General features: G+C 43.8%; 1 protein-coding gene across 3 annotated transcripts; it reads left to right on the plus strand.

Moving 5' to 3' along the window:
• Nucleotides 1-42: 42 nt before the first annotated feature.
• acox1 (acyl-CoA oxidase 1, palmitoyl) lies at nucleotides 43-18,339 on the plus strand. Of its 3 annotated transcripts, none has more exons than XM_076292876.1 (14): nucleotides 43-254; nucleotides 685-844; nucleotides 3,527-3,687; nucleotides 8,278-8,385; nucleotides 8,841-8,960; nucleotides 9,138-9,253; nucleotides 11,291-11,460; nucleotides 12,806-12,968; nucleotides 13,679-13,869; nucleotides 14,129-14,305; nucleotides 14,639-14,744; nucleotides 15,367-15,510; nucleotides 16,395-16,601; nucleotides 16,848-18,339. In XM_076292876.1, exons 1-14 carry the CDS (start codon nucleotides 146-148, stop codon nucleotides 16,896-16,898), a joined length of 1,983 nt encoding a protein of 660 aa, XP_076148991.1. In that variant the 5' UTR covers nucleotides 43-145; the 3' UTR covers nucleotides 16,899-18,339. The 3 variants fall into 3 exon arrangements, with proteins under 3 accessions (XP_076148991.1, XP_076148997.1, XP_076148999.1); XM_076292882.1 differs by lacking the exon at nucleotides 3,527-3,687 and adding an exon at nucleotides 7,239-7,399; XM_076292884.1 differs by lacking the exon at nucleotides 3,527-3,687 and having other exon boundaries at nucleotides 64-254.
• Nucleotides 18,340-18,590: the final 251 nt, after the last annotated feature.

Genomic DNA, 18,590 nt, shown 5'->3' on the forward strand with positions numbered 1-18,590 from the left:
TGTGATCTCAACAACCGAGGAAGTTGCGACTGTTACCAAACCTAGTGGTAGTAATTAAGTGCATCTAAGCCGCTAACACTTTGTCGAACGAAGACGGCTTGTTTATTTCTTCTCTGAAACGGAGGCAAGACATATTAACGCCATTATGAATCCCGATATTCAGAGAGAACGTGAAAATGCGACGTTCAACCCAGAACTTCTCACGTACATTTTGGATGGTGGTCAAGAGAAGACCAGGCGAAGGAGAGAAATAGGTCAGTCCTGAAGTCTCCCCAAGTTCAGTGAAGCCTTGTACGAAGTTTGTTCAGATTGGTCAACAACAACGATGTTGTCAGACAAAGTAAATAACATCAACGACAATCTAAGATAAAGTTAGCGTTTGTCGCTATACTCTTATCGTGCGATTTCAACTCTGTCACTTGAAACCGTTCAAATTTGACCATTAGGCCTGCTCCATTTCACATGACCCTTACTTGTTCCTCGACCGGTGTGTTTTAAGAGGAAAATCTGTGAGGTGTAACGAGACTTACTGTTAGTATACTCAGCCTCAGTGTGGTGTTGTTAATTGTTGTTATGCATCGATTACAGTTCACGTAGCACTACAACCAAATAGCTAACGTTAACATTGGCTTGTGATCAGGAGGAACAGGCGTGCTGAACCTGTGTTTAAAATGCATGTTACAGAAGCACTGGTTATCAGTGATCCAGATTTCCAGCAGGAAGACCCCAACTTTCTGTCTCGGAGTGAGCGGTATGAAGCAGCGGTGAGGAAGAGCGCCCAGATGATCCTGAAACTCCGAGAGTATGGCATCTCCGACCCTGAAGAAATTTATAATTACAAGAGGTACAACAATCGTTTTATATGACATTATGGTCTGTGATAAGAAGTGAATGTCATTACATTGAAGCCTTGTCGTTTTCCTTTATTGACCTATTCAATAGTTGGTTTTGTTGTAACATGCCACACCTCATCTTAGTTCCAAAACTAATTTAAATACTCCTCATTTTCTCAGTGTTTGCATTCTTGAACTTCTAGCGACCTGTGAATTTTGTGGTGGAAGCATGGAAGATACGTGTTGGGAATGGGTGTAGCACACAGACTCCTTAGGCTGATTCCTGCAGACTGCTGGCACTGTTCCATATTACCAAACTGCACGCTCTTGTCCTGCTTCCAGGTCACAACAGGACACACAGTACAAAGTGCAGTTCAGATTAACTGTGTCAAAGGCCTCACTTGGTCAACTATTTATCTGTGTGTGTGTGTGTGTCTGTGTGTGTGTGTGTGTGTGTCTGTGTGTGTGTGTGTACAATATCAAAATGCTAATCATCATGAAGGGTCATTCCACGTCAATTCAACCAGGGCCCACGCACAAAATTCTGAAAAAATTATCAGGTGTACCTATGTTACCTAGAAGACACACTGTAAAATTACTCTTATGTAAGATCAATACTTTCCAAGAACCACCAGTTTTACAAGGGGAGGGGGGTGTCGGCCTCTATTGATGTCAATGGGGCATTTTGCCCATGTTCAGGGTGGAAAATAAAAAAGAAAGATTTGCATAAGACAAGTCAAATTGGTGTTTTCAAAAAGAGGGGATCATGGAGAATAAAGAAAAACATATTTAAAAAATCTTTGTATATTCCCACAAGGTGTTTGGGTGCTCTGAAAATTATAACCAAAATGATTTTTCAGACTTGTGAGGTCTGCTGTTCAGACCCTGAAGGGATTTGTTTTCTGTTCATTGCTTTTTGTGAGAGTGTTTCCACTTATCTCAGTAAGGAAAATAAATCAAGAGCCTATGTTGAGTACAAATATGTCTTCTGAAGGCTTAAACAGAGCCCAGCCAAAAACTCCAATAACATTTGTATCAACTTTGAGGGACAGCTATGACCATGCAGGATTATCCAGACCAAACGTGACGATTTTGCTGCATACTATTCCTATTTATGTACCAGCATGCAACATGAGCCTCCTACATGGTTTAGTTCTTGCGCTATGGGCTTGTGAACTTTGACAAAAAAAAGAGGCGGAACAAAATCGACACCCCCCTCCCCCTGTAAAACTGGCTGTATCTTGGAAAGTATTGATCTTACATAAGAGTAATTTTACAGTGTGTCTCCTGGGTAACATAGGTACACCTGGTAATTTCAGAATTTTTTGAGACCTAAGTGCGTGGGCCCTGGTTGAACTGATGTGGAATGACCCTGAAAATAGACGCATATGCGTCTTTTGATTTTTGTAGTGCAGTAGGAGTAGTAGTAGTAGTAGTTTGTGGAGTAGTATTTGAAGCAGTTGAACAGGTGATAAGTATGTTATACCAGTGGTTTTCAAAGTGGGGGCAGAGAATGTCTAATAAGGGGAGAACTGCCACTCTCGGAAAACTTTCGGTTTCTGAACTGGTTGCAGTTCCTTCTGTGGTTCCACAAAATTATATTAAAAATTCACAGACAACATATGTTCACATTCATAGCACAATTCAAACGGGACCAGAAAATAATTATTTTCTCACATTCACTTGCATTGACGATTTTTCAATCTAGAGGTCCAGCGGGATAGCGGAAAGGGCGGGACTTACCCGCTCTATAGACCTCTCCAGAATATATCCCGCCTCCTAACTTCCGTATCCATCCAACTTCCGGGCGTGGATTGTCTATGGGAAATAACATGGCGTTTTGAAAGATCGTACCTGTCAAACTCTGTAGGTGACAAAGTAGAAAAAGCTGCTGGGCAGATTGTCCTACACACTTCTGCCATCTAGTTTCCACTGGATTTTTTGATTTTCGGTGCCGTTTAAGTAGTATAGTCTATAGTATACTACTTAAACGGCACCGACAATCAAAAAATCCAGTGGAAACTATATGGCAGAAGTGTGTAGGCCAATCTGCCCACCATCTTTTTCAACTTAGCTACCTACAGATGTTTTACCGGTATGATATTTCGAAACGCCATGTTATTTCCCATAGACAATCCACGCCCGGAAGTTGGATGGATACGGATGTTACGGAGGCGGGACTTATTCTGGAGAGGTCAATTACAATGAGGGTTGTTGTTATACAATGCCAATATAATAATTTGTCGCATATCTGAACATTATATTTTCCATGATAATGACTGGGAATAATAGTAGAGTGATGGCTCTCATATAGCAGAAAGCCCCAAATGCAATTTTGACACACTGTATGGTCCATTGTGAAGTGCTTGTGGCTAAAATAATTATTAGGATTAGCTTAATGTATTTTTACATTTGCCGTAGTATTGTTGATGGGATTAATAACACATCAGGGGGGTCCTTGGCCATAACCTAGTGGTATTTGGGGGGCCTTGTGGAAAAGTTTGGGAACCCCTGTGTTATACTATATGTATTTGTGTTGTGAGCTACAGGGATGCCACTGTACGTACCACAGGACTTTGTTGCTGTTTGATTGTACTTTTGAGGGCTGGGTCACTTCATCTATTTGTACTTTGTGAATGTATGTCTGTCTCTGTGTGTCTGTGTTTTATTTTTTATGTCTGTCTGTGTGTCAGTACGTTCAAAGGACAGCACCACGAGGCGGTGGGTCTTCACTACGCCATGTTCTTGCCCACGCTGCAGAGCCAGTGTGACGCACAGCAGCGCAAGAAGTGGCTCCCGCTGGCCGAGTCCTTCAAGGCCATTGGCACCTACGCTCAGACTGAGCTGGGTCACGGTCAGTCCCGTTAGGGGAAACCGCTGGGGAGTTTGGACCACGCGTACACGAGCTACACAGTGCCCAGTCCTCTCCTTGAAGATTTACGGGTCTAATCCTTATCAAACACAACTGGTTGTAATCTGTCATTCAGGTGCTTCTCAGATGTGTACTGTTGTGGTGGAGTTGTTAGGTAACTGGTATGTAAATCTCCAGGTGAAGGACTGGCAATCCCTGTCTGTAGTCCCTGTTAGTTAGTTAGTTAGTAGTAGTGGACGCGGAAAAAGTATCTGATTTGCTTCTCTTGTAGGTGCTTGACAGCACACTGTCGCTGGCATTACAACTCATGAAGCCCCTGTAGCGTACATTGGCACTAACCAAACCTTGCTTACTTTAGCTCTGCCAATTGCAGTAGTTCCCAATGTGGCTATTTGTGTGAATGAGAGCCTTGTGGAGGAGATGAAACGGAATCCAAAGTGTCTGTTGTCTCATTTGGCCCTTTCATTCCTCCAGCCCGGCGTCCCTCTCGTCTCCCACGCATCCTTTCTGCTCTGTTAGTCTGTGTTGACCTAGAGTAGCCTCTAAATCAGAGCCGGTGTGCATTTTGATTGCTACATCCTCGTGCCCCTCTCCTAAGCCCAAACCTTGCCTTGCCATCATTGCCCAGTCTGAAATCAATGACAAACTTGTTCTTACCTCAAAATCCTTCCTTCTCTATAGTCAGGTAGAACTTTGTGGAATTTGGGCATAAGTGTGACATAAGGTACTAATGCAATTTTTTTGCATAAATTGATAGGTAAGGGGGTGTCCTTTCAGAATCTGACGGGTGCCACTCCGGCACCCTTGAGCATTTTCTTTAAAATGGCATGACCTGCCACACCCCTTTTTTGATCATAGAAAATCATCGTGTCATGTTTGGTATTAAATTAAACAAATTATGGAACTGCCATGTAGCTTAATACATACAGGAATACAATCATTCAATAGTAATTCCTTTTAATATGAATTATAGCCTGGTGTAAGTCTGATGTACCCTAGTTCAACAACTTGCGGGTTAGCTAGCAAGTTAGCTTTAATTTCCCTTGAATCAGTTGCTGAATTTCAGACAGCAATGTTGTGAGGTACTTCCCAGGTAGTTAGCACATTAATTATAACTGTCCTTAGATTTCCCCCCAGAATTACAGACAACAATATTTTTCATCCTAAATTTTTTTTTAATGCTTTAAAAACAGACAACACAATCCAGGATTGATACAAACTAGTCTGAGTTATGAGGTACTTGCCAGTTAGTCAGCACATTAACTATAATAGTCCTTGAATTTTCCCCCTTAATTACAGAAAAAAAACTGCAAAGTTGATTACAGGAGGAGAGGACAGAATCAAGAAAATTATTTCTTCCAGTATTGCAAGGAATGACACGAATCATTTGGAAATACAACAACAAATGTAAATCAGGTTTATAGCCCAAGTATAGATCCTTTCAACAATAAATTAAAATGATAATGGAACTCTCTTGAAAGGGTCTATACTTGCATATACAAGGAATTTGGTCTCTGCATTTATCCCATCCGTGAACTAGTGAACACAGTGAGATGAAGCACACAACGAGCACACATGAGGTGAAGCGCACACTAACCCGGAGCAGTGAGTTGACTTGCTACAGTGGCGCTCGGGAGCAGTGAAGGGTCAGGTGCCTTGCATTTTACCCATTCGGGGGTAGTGTACAACACACCCACACAAACAGTGTACTGTACACCCATTCAAACACACACACACACACCCTAGAGCAGTGAGCATACTAGGAGTATACATTAACACCCGGAGCAGTGGGTAGCTCTTGATCTGGCGTCCGGGGAGCAGGGCTCAAGGGCACCTCACCCAGATGTGGGTACCTCACATGGATGTGGGAGAGCGCTGTTAAGTCACTCCGCCCACTCACATTTTTCCTACCAGTCGGGGATCGAACTGGCCACCCTTTAGTCACAAGTCCGATTCCCTAACCAGTATGCCATGGAGGCCCAAAGTAATTGACATTAATGCTATGGCTGCAAAATTAGACAAATGTTATGATTTGTTGGCTGTTCATGCATTGTTTGGTTGTGACAGTGTGTCATATCCATATGGCAAAGGGAAAACCTCAGCAATCCATTTGATGCTCAAGAGGAATCTTGATTTGAAGAATTGTACTGTAGAAGCTGATGAGCATGAAGGCAGGAATGGATTTCCTTTCTTGCCTCTACTATGGAAAGACTGTTGAAAGCCTCAGAAACTTGATTCATGCTATTCACCAAGAAAAGAGACCCTGCTAAAATAAAGAGTCTTCCTCCAACAAGAGAATATGCAGCGGAACACATCAAGCGCGCACGGCTGCAAGTCCTTCTGTGGAGAGCTGCTGACAAAAAAACACCTCCAGTGTGAAAATAGAGGATGGAATTCCTGTGCCTGCCTACAGCTTGTTGCTTGTGGATGCAAGGCAGTGCCAGCATGCTCCAGGGCCTCTTGCAGCTGTCAGTCAGATGGTCTACCATGCACCACCTACTGCCATTGCAAAGGTGGTGAACAGTGTGCAAATAAAAATTTGGCTACACTTTCAGTGGAGGATACTGATGCAAAAAATGTATGCAAAAAATTTGCATTAGTACCTTATGCCACACCTATCCTGGGGTTCTACCTGACTACTATAAAGAATCGACCTTGCAATGATCTCAACCTTGATCTTAATCTCTGCTAATGTAGCTAATCAAGTTTTTCTTTTTATGCCATGTTTTTTTCTTCCCTGTTGCTGAAAGCCATTTAGGCATTGTGAAACAGTTTCACTTTCTTCAGTTGAACTTTTGTTTGTTGAGAATAAAGGAGTACAATGGGTGAAATGTAGGCCAATCTGTGAGCGACACCAGTTTCACATGAATCTGCTTTCACACAGCATTGTTTTGTTGTTTTTCTGCCTTGTTTACATTTGCGTTGCAAGCTGTTGTTGCTTCGATGATATCAATTGGCCTGTGTTATTGCTCTTGTGAGGTTCGTGAGGAGCTTTGACTTCGAAGCTCATGTGTGAGACGCGGTAAATTGCTACTGAATAATTCTTTGAATTAACTAAACTAAATGAAGGCTGCATTTGATGAACAGTAATGCTAACATGGCTGTTGAGATCCAAGGCTTCCACCATAAAATTCACAGCGCCCTTATTGTCGTTTGAATCGTGCATAATGGAGTGTATTTGAAAGATATTTATTAGCAAAAGACTTTGCAAGAACCATCAAGTGCTTTTGAAAATTGAAAATTAAATTGGCGCCCAGCAATCAACTTGCATGACTGGCTCATACGCTGTCTTTTGTTTTTTTCTCTTCTCTTCTTTCTGTGTCATCATCCACCCATCCATCCATCCATCCATCCACCCATCCATCCATCCCCATCCATCACCTAACGTCCACCTTTTGCACGCACATCCGTTCAAATGTTATGGTCTTCAATCCCCCATTCTCTTCCCCACCTGCGCCCCCACAACCCCTAAAATATCTCACCTGACCCTTGACCCCCCCCCTCCCCCCCCCCCCCACCTGACTCACCCTTAGCTGTGTGCACCGTGGGGGGCCTGGACCCCTGGACCTGCACCTGGGGATGTTTCTGCCCACGCTGTTCAACCAGGCCACGCCTGAGCAGCAGGAGGCCTTCTTCATGCCCGCCTGGAACCTGGAGATCATTGGCACCTACGCCCAGACCGAGATAGGCCACGGTAACGCCTTCTTGTCCTGAGATAGCTCTGACCTGCACCGTCCCCTCAGGGCCTCACGGTGGAGCTGCATGCCCAGGCCCATGACCAGAAGAGTAGAGTTCAAATGAAGGACATAAGTAGGCTATTGTTGTCCTTGAGCGCTAGTGCTGTGAGTGGACGTCTGTTTAAGTTAACCATAGGAATGATAGAACGTCCACATATCTCTTGAGCATTTGAAGACTTTTAATTCAAATGTTCTTTCTTGACAGAAGGAAAGGTTGCGTGTAAGATGAATAGGCTTTCACCCTCCTAACCTCAATTAACCATAACCTGAGGCCCCCCTGCATCTCCTCCTCCTCGGTGGAATGTGTTCTGGTCGGCATGTGCAGTGCTTGGCTGCCAGCCATGCCAACTGTGCATGCCTGCTCATGAATCAGTCACTGTTCCATGTCGAATTCTGAAGCTCCAACTATAGCTGAACTCACTGAGTTGTTATTGTATAGCACAATGTCTGACCTTTAGAGTTTTTAAACACCATTCAAGTGCACGGTACACTTCTTCAGCCTCTGGGGTACCCATCATGAGACTGGTGTGTCATTGCTGTCAAATATCTACAAGAGGTGTAATAATATTTATCACATATTATCTGCCAAATCTTCTTATTAGTTCAGCTTTAGTGAATAGAACATTAAATATTAAACATTATTGTTTAAAAAGCAGCCTTTTTTTTGAAAACCTGAACGCTCTGTGGTCCCGCTCAGTTGTTTCCAATGATTACAAATCCAGTACAATTTAATGAATAAGGTGGATGTCAATGTAAGCTAATGTGATTTTCCTGCTCTTTGTCTGCTTTGGTGGCTTTCCTCTGTGTCCTGTGCATGCCACTTATCCCTCACCAGGAACCTTCATCCGAGGTTTGGAGACCACCGCGACCTACGACCCCTCCACACAAGAATTTGTCATGAACAGCCCAACCATCAGCTCTATCAAATGGTGGCCTGGAGGATGTGAGTGCTCACCGTTGACATTTTGACCTTTGACCCTCATGCTACTGGCAAGGTGTCACGCTAGGTGACGGAGACTTCCTCTACAGCTGCTAAAAATAGGCAGACCCGGATGCATATTTGTGCTGGAGTTGTGATTGTAAAAAATCTTGGGCTTGGTGTTCCTTCCTTTGCTTCAGTGAATGTGAATACAGTGTGTGGCTATAATCTGATTATGGTAAGCATAACAAATATGCCCAGTTGTAGTGCTGACTAAGCTGCCAAAGCCCTGCAAATCCACCTGCACCTCAAAGCATTGACAACCTTTTTTTCCTGTGTGTGTGTGTGTGTGTGTGTGTGTGTGTGTGTGTGTGTGTGTGTGTGTGTGTGTGTGTGTGTGTGTGTGTGTGTGTGTGTGTGTGTGTGTGTGTGTGTGTGTGTGTGTGTGTGTGTGTGTGTGTGTGTGTGTGTGTGTTCAGTGGGTAAGACGTCCAACCATGCCATAGTCCTGGCTCAGCTGTACACCCAAGGGACCTGCCACGGCCTCCATGCTTTCATCGTCCCCATCCGTTCTATGAGCACACACAAGCCACTTCCAGGTGTGTTTGTTTGTTTGTATGTATGTATGTGTGTGTGTTTTTTGGGTTGTTTGTTTGTTTGTTTGTGACTGAGAAGTTAAAGTGTAAACATATATTTTTGACTATAAAAAGACATCCATACACTGTAAAGAAATTGATAGGTTCAAATGATTTCATTCCTCATGCTTGACGCTACAGGCATTACTGTGGGAGATATTGGGCCCAAGTTTGGTTTCGATGAGGTCGACAACGGTTACCTGAAGATGGATAACGTGCGCATTCCTCGTGATAACATGCTCATGAAGTATGCCAAGGTGAGTAGAGGTGGTCCAAGGAGAGGCCACATTAATCACTCAAATTGCACAAACCCATAATTCAGCCACTAACTTATCCACGTTACCCATAAGCCCCTGGAGCTTGAAATGAATAGGGTTGGGTATCGTTTCAATTTGAACGATTCCGATTCCAATTCCGATTTCTTATTACGATTCCGGTTCCTAACGATTCTCGATTCCGATTTAGGGTCGGGTCAGGTAGGGTCAAAAAAAGTTTAGGATATTTTAAATGAGCTAGCTAACCAACGGTCTTTCTCAGGGTATCTGCACATTTTCCAAGTGCAAATTTAAAGACTTTTTAAGACCTTTTTTTTAACCCCCACCCCATTTTGGATGTCTACAGAAGTTACCAAATATATTTTGGCGAAAGAAAAATAATTGTGTGTGAATTACCTTCACAGCTATAAATGCCCAATTTTAGGGTCTGGGCTGCTTGCTTTTGAAGCTGGCTGTACATATTTGGTTTTGCTTACTGCTGAGGCTGACTGTTCTTCACCTGTGTCTGTAGTAGCCTAGGGCTACTTGCCAAAGACATGTGCACTGGACTGGATTCCCTTCAATATTTTTTTTCTAAGTTAGACTAAGCTATTTACATATTTTAATAAGCCTACTTTATATAATTTACTTTGTGCATCTATTGTCCAATATGCAGCACAGCAAATTAAAGTTAATCCACTACTTTACATTTTGCATACCAGTTGTATCTAAACCAACCAAAGCTTGACTGAAACATTGTAAAACCATTGACTTGTTTTAAATTAATTAAGAGACAGGTCCTCCTCGCATGATCCTGCTGAAAACTAACTGGTTTCATCTCAAGCACGCACGTATTTTTTTTTTATTTAGCAGTCGCCGACATTCAAAAAATATGCGGTTATATTTCACAATTTTTGCGAAGTAGGCCTAGCCTACTGGGAAACGCTGGCAAGCTAGCCTCTGGCAGATATTACAGGTAGGCTATTATAACTTAGACAGATATTTTCTTCCCTAGGCTAGGCCAGCAACACACGCTGGAAAGATGCAAACAGATCAACTTAACATATACAGTATTTCCTCCTGATTGCGAAGCACTGCACATAATTTGACCAGCAGTCTTCGCGTCCATAGTTTGTGAAACGATGCTGCGTCCGAGCAAAGACTTTAGATGCCAAGCGCAACTCCAAAAAGGAGAACAAATGAGCGTCTGGCTTCAGGCTGCGCCGGACGCCGGACAGGGCTTTTAAAATCCATATGTCCGACCTAAATTCGAACATATGGCCAACCTATCGCTAAATGGCTTACCAACTCTTTCTCCCGCTCATTCTACCATAGGCTTCCTCATTCCACGTAGGCTACCTGTCTATCTCTCACGCCTCAGCTACACCACGAAAACGTCAGGCATATTATTTTGTACATAGGCCTACTGTATTATTACCGTTTTCACACCTTTAACCAAACCCGTGAAAAACATCTTCACTCTGCAACCACTACACTTCCTCCCGTAGCTTAAAAGCCTAGTCACTTATACAATTGCATTTTATATACAGGAAACTGGATGGAGACATCACTCGCTCTCTTGCACTCGCTGGCGGTCCCATACTGTACACACATTTAATACCTCTCTTTCAAAAATTCAGTTGTATTTAAGACTTTTTAAGGATCCGCGGGAACCCTGCTTTCTGAATGATATAGTCTGACATTCTCCATGAATTTTAATTCTATGAACTATGCGCTTCTTCGTTGGTGTTCAGCCGTTTCTTCTTCCGGTCGGCAGACTGGGAATCGAAACTAGGAATCGAAATTTAAACTTTTGAACGATTCCGGGAAAATTGCAAAGATAGTCCCGGTTCCAACCAATACTCCATATTCGATACCCAAGCCTAGAAATGAACTCTAAACCCTTTTTGCCTGTGTCCTAGACCTTCACGGTAATAACACAATCCAGTGCGAGAGAGCCAAGCGTGTGTTTACACTTCCAACACTGATACCATGTGTGTTTGGCGTTTGCTGAGTTTGGCGTTTGTTCCTGCCCCACAGGTTGAGCCGGATGGGACGTACCACAAGCCCCCGAGCTCCAAGCTGACATACGGCACCATGGTGTTCATCCGCTCCATGATAGTGGGCGAGTCGTCCCGCGCGCTGGCCAAAGCCTCCACCATCGCCATCCGCTACAGCGCCGTCCGGCACCAGTCCGAGATACGGCCCGGGTGAGTAGAGGCGACGTGGGCTCACACACTCACACACTCTTCAAGCATGTGTGTGTAGATGTGCACGGCACAGAGAAACGTACACTTATTTACACTGTACACATGTACATTCATAAACAATCAAACTCACTCCTGCTGTATCTCTGTGAACATAATGCACACAGACACACAATGTATTTACATTTACATTACAATTACATTACATTTACAATACATTACATTACATTTGGCTGACACATTTTTAACCAAAGTGACTTACAACATGATGGACAGTTTAAAGCTTTTTAAAACAATTCTCCCAACAATTCTAGAACAATTTAAAACAATTAAAAAAGGTAGAGTACAATATCAGTGAGTGCTGTTTTTATACATTTAGGTGTCTAGTCAGGTGATAAGTGCTAGAATTAGCAAGGTCAGTTGTAAGTAGTGCTACTATTTCCAAAACATAGTTACAGCGCATACACTGCATACACACTCACTCATGCACTTATAATTACATGCGTTTATAAAATGCTTTCAGTTCTGTTACATGCTTAAGACAGTCAGTCAGACATAAGAAGTGTTCTTCTGGTGACAACAGTTGAAGTTGCTTCCACACACTTTCCACTCTGAATGAGTCACACATCCATTGGCCTACATTTCTGCCTACGTGCAAAAGGGCACAAGTCAGCCTGCTGTCACAGACGTTAAAGCACTTCCTTTCACTGGCCTTCCATTTCCACACAAACCCGAAAGCAGAACTAGCCAGGCCCACGCTGACTGCGCACTACGTGAGCACGCTCAGTGTGTCACTGGCCACTCTGTCCATTGTAGTCCTCCACTGTGTCCGTGTGCCTCAAGGCGACTCGTATATGAGGCGCTTTTGTCCCGGGGAAGGGTCGGACGGCAGGCCCACTGTACTGTGGGGTGGACACTCCCTCACAAAGGGCCCCAGTGTGACTCCGAGTGTGTCTCTCATTCCAGCCAAGCACCAGCTCTGCTCACCTGATGCGGCTCCTTTTAATCAACTGATATTAGACTTCAAACGACTCACTAGCAAATAAGTCACTAGCAAATAACTCACTGACTTGTTGTTCCATCGGGCGTAAACCCAATGGTCTGTTTGTAGATATAGGCGGGTCTGTGTCACTGTTTGTTTGTGTGTGTGTGTATTAGATTGAAGGCCTGATTCTTCACTTGGCCTCTCTGTGGATGATTGTGCCACCCCCACATTAGTGTTGCACTGTGTTCCTCTGTGAGTGTGTGTGGGTGTCTCTGTGTGTGTGTGTGTGTGTGTGTGTGTGTGTGTGCGTGTGCGTGTGCGTGTGTCATGACGGTCCTGTTGATTCTGGCCTGTGTCCAACAGCGAGCCGGAGCCTCAGATCCTGGACTACCAGACGCAGCAGTACAAGCTCTTTCCCCTGCTGGCCACGGCCTACGCCTTCCACTTTGTGGGCCAGTACATGACGGAGACCTACCACCGCATCACCGGCGACATCAACCAGGGAGACTTCAGCGAGCTCCCCGAGGTGGGCAGCAGCACCAGGGGTTACATGCCCACATTCATGTGATATCTGCACCAGGGGTGACATGCCCACATTCATTCATTCAGGGGTTACATGCCCACATTCATGTGATATCTGCACCAGGGGTTACATGCCCACATTCATTCATTCAGGGGTTACATACTCACATTCATGTGATATCTGCACCAGGGGTTACATGCCCACATTCATGTGATATCTGCACCAGGGGTTACATGCCCACATTCATGTGATATCTGCACCAGGGGTTACATGCCCACATTCATGTGATATCTGCACCAGGGGTTACATGCCCACATTCATGTGATATCTGCACCAGGGGTTACATGCTACACCAGGACATGCTCACATTCATGTGATATCTGCACCAGGGGTGACATGCTCACATTCATGTGATATCTGCTCATGGATGAAAGGCACATGTCTTCAGAGGGGATGGGTTCTTCTTTATAACTCTCTGTAATGTAATGTATGGATACGAATAATGAATTGGATATGTTTTATGGTTTAAAATGAAGGTGTTTAAATTAGTACTGTTCCAAATAGTGTTGTTCTACTCTTGAAATACTATATTTCACTTTACTTTGTGACCTTGTGTTCACTTTCCTGTACAGATCTTATGAAGCCTTGTTATTTGTGTGTATCTGGCTAACCCCCCCCCCCGACCCACTCTGTTTGACCCCCCCCCCCCCCAGCTGCATGCCCTCTCTGCGGGCCTGAAGGCCTTCACCACCTGGGTGGCGAACGCGGGCATCGAGGTGTGCCGCATGGCGTGTGGCGGCCACGGCTACTCGCAGTGCAGCAGTCTGCCGGACATCTACGTCACCTTCACGCCCACCTGCACGTACGAGGGCGAGAACACGGTCATGATGCTGCAGACCGCCAGGTCAGAGCCCCAGCTAACACCGCCCTCACACACCAACACACTCCAACCAGTGCTCGTGTCAAGGCACGACAAGTCTGTGTCATCGGGTGCCTGTTTCTCAAATATTCAGTGACCAATTGCAGGTCATGTGTTAACGTTATGTCAACGTATTGTCAACGTTATTAACCCATCACAGCGCATTCATGTTAGCACATTGGGATGGCATTGCCATAGCTCTGTGATGTGCTGGTGGTAAGCTCTCCCTCCTCCCCCCTCATAGGTACCTGGTGAAGAGCTACAGGCAGGCGAGTAAAGGCGAACAGCTGACCGGCATCGTGTCCTACCTGAACGAGGCCCAGCAGCGCCTGCAGGCCCAGCCCGTGTCCTCCCGCCCCACCGTGGTCAACGTCAGCGACCTGGCCAGCCTGGTGGAGGCCTACAAGCTACGTGCCGCCAAGTACGGACAATACCGACAACAGTGACTTTTGTTATCTGTAACCACTGGCCCTAACGACAAGAAGTGTGGTTCCCATGGTGACTAATGACAAGAATGGGTTGATAAACAGGAAGTCAGAAGTCTGGCAGTTAATCATTAAGCCATACCACCCTTTCACTTTAAATCAGAGGGAATTATGTCCAAATATTAGTCTGCTGAGTAAATTAGCTAATTTGTGTAAATTAGCTGAAAGTGTTGTAACAAGTGGTCCTAGAGGAGGATGTCTGTTCTCAATAATGTTTGTACTGTAAACCTGTTTTTCCTGATGCGCTTTTGCAATGTTCTGTGTGACAGGCTGGTGGAAGTTGCAGCCAAGAGCCTGCAGGGGGAGCTGCAGAAGAGCAAAAGCCCCGAGGACGCCTGGAACAACTCCTCCATCGACCTCGTCCGGGCCTCTGACGTACGCAGCCTTCATTATTACACTGTTAACAATTTGTTCTATGCAGGTGGCTTAATGTGTAATGAGCCCTAGCAGTCAAAAATCTCAGAAATGATGGCAAACAACAGAGAAGGGAAAACACACCCGGTCAGCCCTACATTGAACAATACATTTATGTCTAGAATCTAGATACAGGAGTGTCAAACATAAGGCCCGGGGCCAGATCAGGCCCGCCAGCAGGTTCCATACGGCCCCCCAGATGTTCTGGGTAGGAAGGGGAAATTAGAAAAAAAGATAGTCTTCAACAATGTGTAATAAGCAATATCTCTATGATACATTGATTAAACCCATGCAGAAAAATTATAATGACCATGACCATGACGGCTCTCACAAGGTCTCATTCCGACAAATCTGGCCCACTACCTAATATGAGTTTGACACCCCTGATCTAGAATCTATCTAGAACCTATAGAATAAATAGAATTGAGAGACCATTTTGAATGGTGAGACTGCACTATAAACAATAAATTGATCCATTGCACTATTGCACAAATGGATTGATTGCACTATGAACAATAGATTGATTTATTAACTGATAGAATGTCCATTAATATAACTGATGACTGTGTCTAATCCCCCTCAGGCCCATTGCCACTACGTGGTGGTGAAGCTGTTCGCGGCCAAGCTGGGGGAGGTGGGGGACACAGGCGTCCACTCTGCCCTCAGCACGCTGGCCCTGCTCTACGCCCTGCACGGGGTCGCCCAGAACTCCGGAGACTTCCTGCAGGTAACACTCCCGCACGGGTAGTTCCTGTCACTGAGGGGCGGAGCGGGGCCCGTACTGATGACACCCCGTTGGCTCGGCAACGCTAGAATTAGACAAACACAACATAAGACACACACACACACACACACAGTATGAGTTTTCCACAAAACCTTGGTATACGTCTTGTAGTATGGTTCAGTGTTTGATTGCAATGGTTACTTAGTGTTTAACAAAAGCATGTTATGTAATATCTAAATTTAGTTGAATAACCAGTATTGTTTGGCTGATCCAAGGGTGTGAGTCATGTTCTTGTTTGTTGACCACTTGCATCTGTTTATCATGTCGGAGGAATCCAAATTAGAATCTCTCCACACTTCAGATAGTCATACTGTATATATATATATATATATATATATTGACCAGAAAACAAGAATAACATTATATTCATCCACATTCTTCTTCAGTCGTGTAGCAGTGTTATTGTAAAATGATGAGGACTTAAATAATTAAATTGAGTCAGACATCACGTCACAGGAGTGGTGTGCACTCCCTCCCATATTGAGACAGCTGCTTTTTATTCACACTACTGGCTCCATTTCAACGCAGCTCACAAATAGCTATTTCAATCCTCCAAGAATAGAAAGTCCTAACAGTTTTTTAGGTTTTAGGTACCGATTCCACTTGTACTGCTTTCAAATATGCCCTTGTATCCCATCGACTGGACTGTCGTACACATAACTGTGTGTTTTCACTAATCCTTATGACAAGATTATGGAAGTATGCTCACATACCAGATTCAGTACGAGGGAACACACAAGCTGTCTGGCACGTTGTAACTCGGACCCTGTGGGTGCTGCCCCACTGCCCTACCTGATCGCCTCTCTCCTCTCTGCTGCCCCCTGCAGGCAGGTCTGCTGACCGTCCCTCAGCTCTCCAGCGTCTCCCAGCGCCTGAAGGACCTTCTGGGCCAGGTGCGCACCAATGCCGTGGCCCTCGTGGACGCCTTCGACTACTGCGACGAGATGCTCAACTCCGTGCTGGGTCGCTACGACGGCAACGTCTACGAGCACATGTTTGATTGGGCCCGCAAGTCTCCACTGAACCGCACTGAGGTAGCTGGGGAACTGTAGAGTGAACCATCATAGCATGAGTCTTTGTAAATGTAAACGTCTGTTGTCAGTAAAACAAAGTAATGTTACCTTCAGCCATAGCTTATGGCTATTCAGTATTACCATCAAATAATCATTTCTAGCACAGACTTTTACCAGAATGCATGAGGCAGTTGCTTAAAAATAGTTCACATCTTTTGTATGTATTTTTGGCCGTCAGTGTCAGCTGTGTTCTTCCCCTCCCTTCAGGTGCACCAGTCCTACCACAAGTATCTGAAGCCTCTGCAGTCCAAACTGTGAGCTGTGTGCGTGTGTGCGTGTGCGGAGGACCTCAACGAGCCACTCAACTCACTCAGCCCCACCAACCCCAAGATGGAGGTGAAACATTTCTCCCCTGAGAAAGGGGAGTCTGCACTTACCAATCAAACAGGCATGGGGCCTTAGTCATATCATTTCAAATATAGTCTGATAATGCAGGGCCAACAGGGTTTGGACCCATAGCTAGCAATGCTAGCAGGGATAGCACGTAAGTGCTCACAAGCTAAATACACTAACTTCATCAATCATCATTGGTACTTATAACAGTTTTCCAACTTTTTTAGAAAAAATAATTGAAGTTTTAATCAACACGCTTTCAACATACAAATAAGACCTTTAGATCTTTAATATGGTGTAAAGCATGATGAATTATTCCCTGAGGGCCGGAGAATATCGCAAATTGGCTTGGCAGGGTGAAAATTATTTTGTCAAAAGTATATAAGCATAAAGCAGTTTGCCAAGATGATTGTTAGTCATGAAAGATAGATTTCATGAGGTAATTTCATGAGGTAATTTAGGTAAGTTACATACATGGTCAATAAAGTTGTAGGGAACATTTTGTATAAAAGAAGAGAGTTGGAGGTGTTAGGCATGATGGAGAATGTGAACCAATGCCTTCTCCGTATTATTTTCACTAAACTCCGCATGTTTCAAGGCTATGAACTGTAAACAATGGTCAGTTGATTATTAAATCAGGTTAGGTATATTGTCTGATTTACATAGTTCTGTAAAATACAAAACAAAGTTAATTAAAGAATATAATGTGTGAAATGGAACCAAGGCAATGAAAACATGCTCTCAAAGGAATACAATCATAATGGTTTTCCTAAAGGTTTTGCCGTGTCGAGTCGGGCAATTAGGTGTTGCTCCTTGATTTGGCCTTTCATCAAGGTAAAGAAATGACTGAAAACCACCGGTAAAGTACAGAAATGAATGTGAATCTTACTCTCACTTTCTTTCTTTCTTTCTTTCTTTCTTTTAAAAAAAAAAAAACATTGTATTGTAATCATTGGGAAAATAATTCTGTAATATTTGAAATATGTAAATACATTTATAGTTTTCTAACAGCCTCTGTAAAGGTTTATACATGTCACTTGGCAATTTTTATTGACCACAGTTGTATCTGATGAGTTATAATGGTTAATTGAATTTACATGGATAAGCCATTCTTATTTGATCTGGAGTAGGCCTAATATAGTGCAAATGTATGCCTTAACTGAATTCTGCTACTTGTAGTGGAGCTATGTCCATAAACCAATGGAATAGAAGTTAGATTGTCTTGATTTTATTTTCCATTTTTGTTATGTTTTGATCAGTTTAATGTGTCTGGTATAGTACTCTGTAGTGGTCGGATCAGATCACAATCTCAAATGCCTTTTAAATAAAAATGTAGAGGTATTAAAAATAAACATCTGAAATGTCAGTGTTCTGTCTGCTGGGAGTGAACGTTGACCTTATGTCAAGTATGTGCATGTGAATATTCAATTGTGTTCGCTAGATGTCAGTGTTTACTTCATTATGTGACTACATGTAAATAAAGAAGAAAAGTAAACTAGGTGTTAAAATCTAATTTCATCTGTATTTTACGAAGCATTAATCAATGTTTGATTTTCCTGTCAGTTTATAACATGAAAATGTCACGTCCCTGAACTTTCTGCACCCTGTGGCTGTCTT

Source organism: Alosa pseudoharengus, unplaced genomic scaffold, assembly GCF_046254945.1.
Source record: "Alosa pseudoharengus isolate Yale_2024_CS ecotype anadromous, Long Island Sound unplaced genomic scaffold, YU_APseudo_1.1 YU_APseudo_1.1_scf_1, whole genome shotgun sequence".
Classification (NCBI taxonomy): domain Eukaryota; kingdom Metazoa; phylum Chordata; class Actinopteri; order Clupeiformes; family Clupeidae; genus Alosa; species Alosa pseudoharengus.

Excerpts from the sequence above, each read along its gene's own strand:
- acox1 (XM_076292876.1), top strand. The coding sequence starts at position 146 with ATGAATCCCGATATTCAGAGAGAACGTGAAAATGCGACGTTCAACCCA. Across the intron at positions 8,961-9,137 it reads CACACACAAGCCACTTCCAG|GCATTACTGTGGGAGATATT; the intron begins GTGTGTTTGTTT and ends TTGACGCTACAG. Across the intron at positions 9,254-11,290 it reads TGCTCATGAAGTATGCCAAG|GTTGAGCCGGATGGGACGTA; the intron begins GTGAGTAGAGGT and ends CCTGCCCCACAG.